Consider the following 12777-nt stretch of genomic DNA (forward strand, 5'->3'; position numbering starts at 1 on the left):
AGAAACACCGCCCCCTCACACACATCCAAAACAAAACAAAACACACCGATGGCTGCCAATCTAAAAAGATCAAAATTACCAGTGCTCAGTGCTTTCACAATACTTGAAGGAGACAAGCATGCTCGGTATGATTAAAAATGGTTATTTATACAGTCGCCCTGAGGTTTGTGCTCCATAAGAGGACTGACCTTTGACCTTGCCACCTGAGTCCTTCCACACAAAGCAGTCAAGCTCCTCCTTTGGGCAGTGCCAGGTTTGGGCTTCAGGAGCAAGCCGTGCCAACTCTTCCTCCACACTATTCTACACCTGGAATGTCACTACCTGACCAAACAATAAGGGCTGAACTTTAAGATCCATTGTCCACATAATTTGTTTGGGGATCTGCAAAGCCTGAAGACTATTTCAAGGAGTTTTTGAAAATGCACCCCAGGAAAGGGAGGAGAATCCACCAATGTCCTTTGAGTTTGGCTGGAGCTCTGGGCACTTTGGTTCCTGGTGACCCGCCCCCCCCCAGTACCTGGGGCCTTCCCTGCCTTAAGTGGTCCTTGGCTGGAGTCCTTCAGGGAAGAAGGGGGCGGGGTATCTGGGGATAGCTACATCCGCACAAAGCCCTGAGAGGCGGAAGAAGCTGTGCTCAGCATCTGGCTGATGTTCAAGCGCTCTTGGGGCAGGCTTCAGGCAGCTTTGGGTCATTTAGAACCCATTTTGCCTGGAATTGAATGCAGGGGCAAGCTAGGGTCACCACCTGCGGGCTGGGGGCGGGGCAGGCCACACACGCTGAGGGACGTGGAGGCCGGGTGAGTTAGAAAAATGTGACCCCAAGACCCCGAACGCTGCCAGGCTCCCTCTCCTGTGCTCCACCTGCTCGTCAGCGCCCAGCGGCCAGCCGGCCATGGCTAGCCCTGCGCCCTTAGTGGCTTCCATCAGCCACCAAATGGTGGCTCTGCAGACCCTGCAGCTGCTACAGCAGGAGTGGGGCTGGGGCGACGGTCCTAGCGCCCCTGGAAGCCCGCGCGGCCCGGACCACGTGCCTGTCGCCCAGGCTCGTCACTCAGGCCAGATGCGGACCCGGCGTGGGCAGGGACGCGGGGTCGCGGGAGTGCGGAGCTGCCCCGAAGCAGGTGGGCTGCGGGGCGCAGAGGGGGGCGCCGAGCTGCTGCCCTTCCCCCGGGACCGTGGACCCTGCACCCTGGCGCGAATGGCGATGCGCAGCGCGCTGGCCCGCGTGGTGGACTCGACCTCGGAGCTGGTCAGCGTAGAGCAGACTCTGCTTGGGCCTCTCCAGCAGGAGCGGTCCTTCCCCATCCACTTGAAGGTGAGTTTGTTCTGCAGACCCCTTGACCTCCAGCGTCTGGATAGAGTGAATGGGGACACAGGGGTTCAGGCAGGGTGTGGTCAACCTTCTGTGGGCGGGCAAAAGGAGACAAGCGCTGAGGACTGGCGTGTGGGACAGAGCTTGAGAACCAGCCACCTGGGATCCTCCTGACTAAGGAGCTAGACCTGGATCGGTGTGTGGGGGTGTGTGTGTGGGGGGAGGAAGAAGCCTTGCCAACTTGTCAAGACCTCCTTGTAACATAAGTCACTTTCTTTTAACCTGGGGAAGTCAGCTGCCCCTTCCTCCTCCTCCAAGCTTTTCAAAGAGTTAAGAACACTTTAAGTCCCCAGCTGCGTATATTATGAAGGCATCATTCACATTTATTTAAAGTACCTTCACACTCATGATTCACAACTATTTTGCATAAATCCAGTTCCTCACAGAGTGCAGAAACCTGACAGAGAGCCTAAATCCTCATGAAGTGGGCTGAGGGCAGGTGGTACCAGATGTTGACAGGCCTGCTCAGGCTTGCTAATAGCAACAGGGACTCCTGCTGAGGCAGCTGATATGTCAGGGCAGAACTGGGAAGACAGCTGAGGTCGGCTGGGGTCTAGGGTTTTGGGGTCCAACCCTGACCCTGCCATCGTGCTTTGCTAATTTGATTGATTTGACATGAGCTAGGGACATCAGAGAAGAGGGGGCCTCAGTTGAGAAAATGCCTACATCAGATTGGCTGCAGGCAAGTCTGTGAGGGCATCTCTGAACTGATGAATGATGTGAGAAGAGAGTGGAGAGCCCTTGGGCAGCTGGTCCTGGGCTGTACAAAAAGCTAGATGAACAAGCCACCGGGAGCAAGCTGGTAACCATGGTTCTTCCATGCCCTCGGTTCACTTCCTGCCTCAGGTTCCTGCCCTGACTCCTGCATGAAGGGCTCTAAACTGTGAGCTGAAATAAACCCTTTCCTTCTCAGCTTACTTTTGGTCGTCGTCATGTTTATCACAGGAATAGAAAACAGACCAGGACATAGGGCATGACTTTTTGGAACCTGCTGGCTCCCAAGTTTTGGCCAGGAGCATCATCTTGTCCATCCACTTGGGAGTCCAGAGGAATTGGGGTGTTGAGGAGAGCTTGGTTCATTCCTTAAGGGTTGATGCTGTTCTTATTCTACTAGCCAAAAGTTTGGAAAACATGCACTATATTAAGTTGCATCATAGATTAAGAAAGATTCAAATCAAACATCACCAAGAAATGTCTGATACAGGGGTGTCTTTCTCCCCTCCCACCGAGAAAAAAATTTAAATTCTGTCAATTTATGACATATCATTGGTTGTGAATTACATAGTAATTTCATTGAGTTTAAGATACAAAAGAATGTGTATCCCAGATGAAATTTCAAGTGCCTTGTAATAATATTAGAAACATGTTAGAAATACATGTATGCATTGGTTGCTTTGGGGTCACTGTGACTAAAAGCCTGGTGGTAGTAACTTAAAGGAGGAGGGGTTGTTTTGGTCCAGGCTTCACCTCTTTTTTCTTCAATGACACTGGGGAGTGTACCCAGGACCCCAAGCATTCCAGGCAATAGCTTACCCACCAAGTTATTTCCCTGCTGGCAGATCTATTTTTGGCTTACAGTTGTAAAGAGATTTTGGTCCATCTTCTGGGGGAAGGCATGGTGGAACAGCTTCTTGATGTCAGACATCACAGGGACTTGGAAGCAGGGAAGGGGATGGGTAGGTGAGGGTTAGAGCTGGTCTTTAGTCTTCAAAAGTTTACCTCCACCATATAGGCCTGTGATGGCCCAGGACAATGCGATGCCTGCGTGTGAATGACAGAGGCCTTATGACTTAGCATTAGACACCTACATAAGGCCTCTTTGCACCAGGTCTGCCATATAGTAGCAGCTTTGGCTAAGGGAACTAATATACAACTTGAACCTGGGCAAAGGGCTGATTAATATCCTGGGAAAGGTGCAAAGGGCCATTGCACGAGTACGCCACGCTGTGATACTGCTGAAGAAATAAAAGGTCATGGTTGTCTGTAGCCATAGCTATCAGACTGCTTGTTACTTGCGACAGAATTGGGCTTTTGTGGTCCAATGACTAAGTTTTATAATAGTTTATAAAGGAAAGAACATGAAAACTTTCTGAATCGAAATTTCGGGGGAGAGGCCAGAAGGCTCTAAGACAGAGCTCTGCTTGGCTGCTGGACAGGAGCTCCACAGGGTTTGATTGCCATGAGCACGGCTGAGTCTTGTTTGGACAAAAGCACTTTTCACTGGTCTCTCCCACTACAAATGGTGCCATACCAAAAGCCAAGGCCAAAGCCTGAGGAGGCTTCTTTATGACCCTCCACAAGTAAAGGTGCTGAATTTCCTGTGGACGATAGACTCTTTATGGTGATTGGTACACGCGTGGGTTCTCCACTGTGTATTTCATTGATGATTGGTTGCATATCTATTTGAGCATAACCTTGGGCTCAGGGCCTTGTGAACTTGGAGTTACAAGACAGACGATGGTGAGGTTGAGGAAGTTCCCAGCTGTCCACAGTCCTCCTCTACGGCAGAAAACACTGTTCCCATTCCACTCATATGTGCTGTGGAGAATCCTAATGGGTCTAGGGCCATGCTTGTGATTAGCACTGCCCTGAGTTGCAGAAGATGAGCTGGTGTGTTGGTTAACCAGATGTTTAAGGGTAGGGCGTTCCCTAAGAAACCCAGGAAAGGTTTCTTTCCTTCTTTCTCTGTTTCTGCCTCTTCCTCTGTGTATACCTCTGTCCCTGAGTCATAGGCTCCTCATCATTTTCTTTGCTTTCCTATCGGCCTCTCTTCCTGTCCTTCCTGATCTCTGAAGATACTGCTAGGAAGGGATATAGGGAAAAACAGGAAGACAGATGTTCATGAGGCCATTGGAACTATAGCTTGGGATGTGACCATTTTGAAAAGAGTCAACTTAACTCTGACACCAGTAGGTTGCCAACCAAAGTTATACAGATCTCTAAGTGACTTTGGGGGTGACATGGCAGGTAAAAACATCACCTTTGGGGCTTGGTGGATCAGTGGTAAAGTGCTTACCTTATAGACTACACACAGCATCACACACACACACACACACACACACACACACACACACACACAGTGATTGAGGAAGATACCTGACATCAATGTCTATCCTCCACACACATCCACACACACTTGCACACGAACATGTACCTACATCCATTTGTAGGTTGTTGAAGCATCATCTATATTTAAGAGCCTGTGACATCACACTGTACTTCTGTATTTATTGCCCATCAATGTTGCTTTTAGAAAGCAAGCTGGTTCCAGCTGACAGACGCCTCCTGTCTTCTAGCCTTCAGTTCCAAAGGGAGTGTTTATTTTCTATAAGATTCTGAAAAGGGCTTGATTTCTCCCTTTTATGGGCATTGCAGATGCAAAGAACTTGAAGCCATACTTCTTTTCAGATTTTAAAAAATACTGTTCAAATATTGCAGGCATACACATTATTGTTAGACACAATACCCGTGAAAGAAAGCCCAGGGCAGCATTGTTCCTAAGAGACCTCCTTCATATTAGAGCTCAGAGCTGAGGAAGGGAGAATGCCCCTGGGCAGACCACTGTTTAGTAGGTGTGGCTGGACATAGATTGTCCTCTATGGCAGCTATTAGTAATTATATTTACGGATGAGAAAATGAATTTTCCATAGGTGTCTGAGGGTGACCTATCAAAGGGCAGAACTAGAGTGTTGATGGCCATTGCTTTGCCCTTGAGAGAATGGGCTCTGTCTGCTCAGAGGGAGGCCCGTCCTGACACCCAGGAAGGCCTGATGACCATGCTCAGCAATATATTCACAGGTGCTGGGAATTACTATATTGTCTTTGGAGAAGGCTACTGTTTTACCTATTACAGGAAAGAGTTATAATAATAATAGTAATAATAACCATTGTTTTTAAAAATCATGTTAGACTGGAGAGTTGGCTTAGGTGGTAAAAACCCTTGACATGCAAGCCGGTGGTGTAAGGAGAGAATGGACTGCCAAAAGTTGCTCCCCCACAACCTCACATGCACTCTAACATGTATGTGCATATCAGTGTGTGCACATGTGAGTCTGTGTGTGTGCCCAAACACACATCATAATACACTCACAATAATGATAAAGAATTGAATCTGTAATCTCCTTGAAGTAATTTCATTGTATGAGCACAGCTTTCTCTAGTGTGTCTGCATGAATTTTTGACAGTAATGCATGGGCACACAGTAGAAAGGACTCACCCAGTTTTGTAGGGACCCCGGACTGGGCATCGACTCTAAGTGTATAAAAGTCTGTTCTTTATGAGGATTCAATTTCTGCAGTTTTCCCATGAACCTCTGCCGCGTCCCACGTGACTTGGGTCTAGGAACCACCCAGCTGAGTTTATTTTTCAAGGCATTTTAATCTTGGTTAGGTATGAACAGGCACACATCAGTATGGGTCTCAGTTACTCCTTTGGCATGTCCTTGATCCTTCCACTTTGTACTTAGATTGGATTCCTTCTGTAGAGCAGCTGGACAGTTTCCCTTAAGATGGATTTGGGGGGGCAGTCCACAATGGCTTTGTCACTACAAACACTATGATGCTGCAGTGTGGGTTGCCCCATCAGCTGTGCAAAGATGACTGTGGGAGACCCTGGTACCTGAGCAGAGACACATGAAGGTAGGACTGTGAGGATGCTTCGCAGGGAAAGTTAAGCCGAGTTCTGTGTTTGTGCATACTGGCATCCAGGGACAACACTACTCAACCCTGCCTCATCTCCAGGCTTTCACACCGGCCCTGCTGCACTGAAGTAAATTATACTTTCTTTATTGCTCAGGAAGTGCTAAAAACTAGGCAGAAACCCAAATCCTTCTTACTTAAGTGACAGTGTGTTCTTTTGAGGAAAATAGTTTCCTTTTCTGTACAGAAATCAGAAGAAATGCTGGCATTTTAGTGACTTGGAAGAATCATCATGACCAAGGAAACTTATGAAAGAAAGAGTTTATTTGGGGCTTACAGTTTCAGAGGGTGAGTCCATGACCATTATGGTAGGGAGCATAGCAGCAGGCAGGTATGGTGCTGGGGCATAGCTGAGAGCTTACATGCTGAGAAAACAATGATGAGAGAAGGAGAGCTAGCTGGGAATGGTGTGGCCTATTAAAACCTCGGAGCCCACTGTCAGTGACACACCTCCAACAAAGCCACGCCTCCTCATCCTTCCTAAACAGTTCTACCAACTAAGCTTTCAAATATATGAGCCTATGGAGCCATTTTCATTCCAATCACACACCCCACAACCTTTCCATTAACTCTCAGGCTTCTTTTCATTGGTAGGGAGTGAGGGTAGTGGTGGTATTTTATGCCCCTTCCCTAAGCTATTGGGTTTAATTCTTAGTTTAGGAACTTTACATTATTTTTACTTATGCATAAAGGTATTTAAATCTGCATATCTTTCTATTTTCCACACTTTTTTCTTTCTTTCTTTTTTTTTTTTTTTTTGAGACAGGGTTTCTCTGTGCAGCCTTGTAGAGCAGACTGGCCTCAAACTCACAGAGAACTTCCTACCTCTGCCTCCCAGGTGGTGGAATTAAAGATGTATGCCACGCTTGCCAGTCTCTACTTTCTACAATGTTGATACAATGTTTCTGTGTGTGTTCTATATAGAATATTTTCAAAGTTATTTTTTGTAGACTTATGAACTATTTAGAAGTGCTTTTTGAAGTCCTGTGTGTTTGGGAAGATAAGAAACCTCACTGATTTTTCCCTGCTTGTATTGTGACTGTTGTATGACACAGACTTCCAGATGTGTTAAAACATGTTCTGTGATGACAAGCTGGCATCAGATTCCACAAATGTTCCACATGTCTTTTTTATTGTTCTCACTGGTTCAAACTAGTCCTTCCCAATCTGTTTAGTATATGCTGCTTGATTTATTTTGTTGCATAGTCTACCAGTTTGGGCTTTTTAAGTTTTTGGAGATTGGCATCCCATTGTGTAGCCCAGGCTAGCTATTTCCAGAGGCCATGTCCATTGCGTTGTAAACTCTGTAGTGGAATCTTGAGCATGGTGTAAGGACACAGGCTATTTGTGTGTTTGTAACAGAAACTCAGCTTCAGCTGGCTTCAGTAAAAATGACTGTTCATTAACTCAGCTAGATGAGAAATCCTGGAGTTCCTTGTTCGAGTGCAGCTGGATCCATTTAGTCACGAAAGGTCATTAGAGTCAGTCACTTTTAATGTTGTTTGTTGTGGGAACTTAATCCATTTAGCCAATAACTTCTAGGGTGGCTAGCCCTATGGGTGTGGTTTTCTCTGAGTATGTGACAGATGAGCCGAGGAGGGGCTCATGTGCCCTCTGTCTCGGTATGGTTGGAGCCAGAGCCAGAGCAGTTGGTGCTCTTCCCCCTTGGACAGAGCCGCTGGATGAGTGGGCTGGATCAGCAGCGACGTCTGCTTTGTTCTGTATTCATGAGTTTGTCTTTTCATTGCACCCCTTAATAAACTGGTAAATACGCTTTTGTGGGTTCTCACTATATATGGCACCCAAGATGGGGCCCGAACCCATGGCCCTGAGATTAAGAGTCTCATGCTCTACAGACTGAGCTGTCAGGGCCAGTGGCATGCTGGAAGTGCCCTGGGGCAGGTCACAACAAGCTGTGGCTTTCAGAGAACAGAGTAGCTGCTGGTGAAAGGGCCCAAATGCTGACAGGCCACACGGGGCAAAGGGCTCCAGCAGGCCATGTGAACTATCCTTTTTGCTTTGGAGACATCCTCTTTAGTACTTTGTCCTGTAGGTTACAAAATATTCCTAAGTAATGCTGGTCAAAGAGAGCTTCTCTCTTCCAGTCCCAGTAGCAGTGGTATTTGCTGATCTCCTGTACCTGACCAGGTCACTTGACTGGGTGTGGTCACTCTGTCCATCTCTGATGAGTTCATTTGACTAGATGTGATGCATGCTCATGGACCTGGAGGTGGGATTGGGTCAGCTTTGGTTAAACCACTCTCCTATAGCTAATGATGGAGAGGCTAGTTCTCTGAGAAAAATCTGCAACCCAGGCAAGGGACACACAGCAAATGTTCACATCCTCAATCTAATTTCTGGCTTTTTTGCTGCTCATTGCAGGATAGTGTTGAGTTTAGAAACATCTGCAGTCACCTGGCCCTGCAAATTGAAGGACAACAGTTCGACAGAGACTTGAATGCTGCGCACCAGTGTCTGAAGACGATAGTGAAGAAGTTGATCCAGTCACTTGCTAATCTCCCTTCGGATGCCCATGTGGTTGCCTGTGCTTCCTTGAGACAAATCTTACAGAATCTCCCAGATGTATGAGCGTGAGAGACAGCCAGACTACTGCTGGCCCTGCTAAGAGAACTGGATCTTTCACTTTCCTAAAAAAACTAACAGTGATGGGTCTTTATATTCCCCCAAAAGACTTGAGAGTTCATGTCTAAATCTGATCAAGAGCACCTGTAGCCTTCAGCATGATAGCATGGCGAGTGCACATATTTTTAAAGTTGTAGTGCGTATTTTTTTTTTGGTTTTATGAGACAAGGTTTCTCTGTATTGTTTTGGAGGCTGTCGGTCCAGCCTGGCCTCGAACTCACAGAGATCCGCCTGCCTCTGCCTCCTGAGTGCTGGGACTAAAGGCGTGCACCACCACCGCCCGGCTATAGTGCATATTTTTTAAGTACATTGACTTTCTGCTGATTTTCTGACTGAGACAAAGCTCTCTTTGTGGAGAGAATTGGATTGTATACATATATGTATATATTTATTAACCATATTAAGCATTGGTTTTGACTGAATGATATTTGAATCTATATTTGTATTGTTGTGGGTTATAGGGCTTAACAGAGATGCGTACATTAGAAGGATCATGGCTCTTCACTTAATGTGAGTGAATGGGACATTTAGTGACTGACACATTCTGTTTGCTGGGCACTTCATTATAGGCAATGACAGTGCTCTTTAGTCATAGAACTACAGGTGTCAGTCATTGTGAGTCTAGCAGTGTCATTTGCAACTTACCACTGGGTAGAAGAACTGCTTCTAAACCTCTATATACTTATCTGTATATTTAAGATAAACTATGGGTGTGCCAAGCTTATGTGATATGTAAATACAAGTACATACTATTAAAGTGTCAATGTGGAACCATCTAGCTTCTCTTACTGTTTCTAAACATTCCAACAGGAAATAAGAAAGTGCTGCAAATAGAACGAGGGAGAGGGCACTCTAGAGATAGAATCTCCTTGCAGAAGGTGGTTTCATTGTTATTTATTTGGTAACAATTATCTACACATGCTTTCTGTTGTTCAACAACTTCTCCTGGAGCTAAAAAAGGCCTTCCTGCCTGTGCCGTGGAAGTCTGTTGTGCAAACAGCACCGGGTTAGGAGGGGGAAAGATCACAGTGGATATGAATGGCTTGTTTTGGAAAGAATTAATAACTGGGTTTGTGTGGTGAGGCATATCTGTCTAAAATAAGTGTTAGTAATAAGCAAAGCCCCCTTTCCTGAAAATAGTTTTTCATAAATATATTACCATTCCTCTCCCTCATCTCTTCCCAGATAAAACATAAAATCATAAACTGTATTATATAAGCAAAAGGCCAATATGATAAAAACACTCAAACAAAGAAATATGAGGCAAAAAATCCCTCCAAAAACACCATTGAGTTTGTTTTGTGTGGCTATCTACTGCTGAGCTTGGGGCCTGCCATTAAGTGTGGTTTACATCAGTGAGAAGATGCCATTGGAGAAAGCCAACTTTCCCTTTGTAGAGACTCTCAGTTGAAGATAGTTTCTTGGTTAGAGATGTGATCTTCTGTCCACCCCCCTCTCTCAGTGTTGGTACCCATCTGGCTTGGGCCTGTGTAGAGACTGTGCATGCTGCCAAAGTCTCTGCAAGTTCATATGTGGCCAGTGCTGATGTGTCTGGAAGACATTGTTCCCTCAGAGTCATCCATTCCCTCTAGTTCTTAAAATATTTCCCCTCCTCTTCCACATATTTCCCCAAACTTTGAGTTGAGAGGTTTGATGAAGGCATGCCATTTAGGACCAAGTGTTCCAAAGTCTCTCAATCTCTGCACATTGTCCAGCTGTGTGTCTCTGGGATACTTGCCATACACTCTAGGAGGAAGCTTCTCTGATGATGATTGAACTAGACACTGGTCTATCGGTACAGCAGAATGTTGTTAGGAGTCATTTTATTGCTTTGTTCCTTCAGCAGAACACTAGTATTTGGTTTTCCACTAGGTTCTTGGTTTATCTAGTTTCAGGTTCTTAGCCACCCAAGCAGTAACAAGTATGGGTCCCGTCTCATGGAAAGGACCTTAAATCTAATCAGATAATAGTTGGATACATCTCTTGTGCCACTGTTAGTCCAACACATCACGCAGTTAGGACACATTGCAGATTATAGGGTTTGCATCTGGGTTGGTGTTTACCTTTCTCCTCTGGTAGTGTGCAGAGTACCTACCAGTGTCACGACAAGTAGGGTTGAAGGCTCTAGTAAGGCTCCAGCTTCACTACCCCATGTTCAGTGAGATATGTAAGTGTTGTTTCAGCAATAGAGCCTTACCATCAGTTTGTGAAGAGCAGCCTATAGCCTTGACAATAGTTTGAGTGGTTTGGAAGTTTACATGGAGCCCCTTTGGCCAACAACTTAATCTGATGAAATGTCTAGTTGGGGCTCCCCGGCACCTGTTATTTTGTGACTCCATTTAGATTTATTTCATATGTGTGTGCATTTTAAGAAATGTCTGCTATAGTAGGCTTCTATATGCCTCCTGCTCAACTGGCCTCTAGTATTAGCTGCCTTTCCCTGTATTGCTTTCTTTATTTCTTTCTTTCCTCCCTTGTTCTGTTTAATCCTCTCATTCCAGTCTTCCCCATTTTTTCATGTGGTGGTTTGAAAGAAAATAGCCCCATAGGCCCATAGTGAGTGGCACTGTTAGGTAGTGTGGCCTTGTTGGATTAGGTGTGGCTTTGCTGAAGGGAGTGCACACTAAGGGGTAAACTTTGAGGTGTCAGAAGCTCAAACCAGTCGCTTCCTGCTGCCTGCAGATCTGGGTGTAGAACTCTCAGCTCCTTCTCCAGTACCATATCTGGCTGCGTGCTGCCATGGTTCCGGCCATGACAATGGACTAAACCTCTGAACTATAAGCCAGCTTCAATGAAATTCTTTCTTTCATAAGAGTTGCCATGGTCATAGTGTCTCCACAGCAATAAAAACTTACCTAAGACACTCCATAATATATATTCAATTTCATCTTCCCTCCCCCACTAGTCCCTTACTAGGTAATTAACCTCTGAGGTTATCGGGCTTGTAGCATGCCAATTGAAGGCTTAAAAGTTAACATCCACATGTAAGAGAATACATATTTTTCCTTTTGGAGTCCCAGTTACCTCACTCAGGATGATTTTTTTTCTAACTCTGTTAATCTGTCCATGAATTCCCTGATTTTTTAAACAACTGACTAATATCCCATTGTGTAAACATACTACATTTTCATTGTCCATTCATCATTGATAGATATCTAGGCTGTTTTTATTAAAGATAGAGTAGCAATGAACATAGATGAGAAAGTATCTCTGTAGTAAGGTGTAGTGTTCTTTGGATATATGCACAGGAGTGTGTGCTGGCTAGGCTTATGTCAGCTTGGCACAAGCTACCCTCATCTGAGAAAAATGCCTCATAAGATTGGGCTGTAGGCAAGCCAGTAGTACGTTTTCTTAATTAGTGATAGATGGATGTCCTAGTGAGGGTTACTGTTACTATGATGAAACACCATCACCAAAGCAACTTGGGGAGGAAAGGGTTTATTTGACTTACACTTCTAAATCACTGTCCACCATGCAGGGAAGTCAGGTCAGAAACTCAAGCAGGGTGGGACCCTGGAGTCAGGAGCAGATGCAGAGGCCATGGAGGGTACTGCTTACTGGCTTGCTCCTCATGGCTCTCGCAGCCTGTTTACTTATAGAACCCAAGGCAACTAGTCTAGGTGGAAGTGTTCTCTAAGCAACTTGGAGAGGAAAGTCAAACAATCCCTTTCTTCTCCAAGTTGCTTTGGCCAAGATGTTTTATCACAGCAATAGAAACTCTAAGACACACAGTTTCTCTCCAAAGTCTGATTGGCTTCCTCAACTTAAATGATGGCCTTTGGTGGATAGGCAACCATTGAGATTCGTATGTTAGACAGAATATTGGACTGCAAGCATCAAATATTCCACATCTTAAATCCCTCTCAATAGTTGGCCCCCTTTCCACGTTTCTTCCTTCTCTAGTGCCAGATCCGCATGCAGTAAATCTATCTGAAATGATGATAAATCCCCAGGCTCCATGTGTTTCAAGACATGTGATTCATCAGAACTCAACTGAGAAGCTGAGCATCACCTGGGGGGCTCTTCACTGGGGAGCACAGTGTTCCACGTTATGGCTAAAGACTC

General features: G+C 45.6%; 1 protein-coding gene across 1 annotated transcript; it reads left to right on the forward strand.

Annotated features, from left to right (window-relative positions):
- Positions 1 to 615: 615 nt before the first annotated feature.
- Positions 616 to 9483, forward strand: Dleu7 (deleted in lymphocytic leukemia 7). The gene is made up of 2 exons (XM_040740707.1): positions 616 to 1315; positions 8452 to 9483. The coding sequence occupies exons 1-2, from the start codon at positions 893 to 895 to the stop codon at positions 8656 to 8658; spliced, it is 630 nt and encodes a 209-aa protein (XP_040596641.1). The 5' UTR covers positions 616 to 892; the 3' UTR covers positions 8659 to 9483.
- Positions 9484 to 12777: the final 3294 nt, after the last annotated feature.

This window comes from Mesocricetus auratus, unplaced genomic scaffold, assembly GCF_017639785.1.
Source record: "Mesocricetus auratus isolate SY011 unplaced genomic scaffold, BCM_Maur_2.0 Super-Scaffold_100707, whole genome shotgun sequence".
Classification (NCBI taxonomy): domain Eukaryota; kingdom Metazoa; phylum Chordata; class Mammalia; order Rodentia; family Cricetidae; genus Mesocricetus; species Mesocricetus auratus.

Coding starts and splice junctions, on each gene's coding strand:
- Dleu7 (XM_040740707.1), top strand. CDS start 893: ATGGCTAGCCCTGCGCCCTTAGTGGCTTCCATCAGCCACCAAATGGTG. Junction 1,316..8,451: donor CCTTCCCCATCCACTTGAAG/GTGAGTTTGTTC, acceptor TGCTCATTGCAG/GATAGTGTTGAGTTTAGAAA.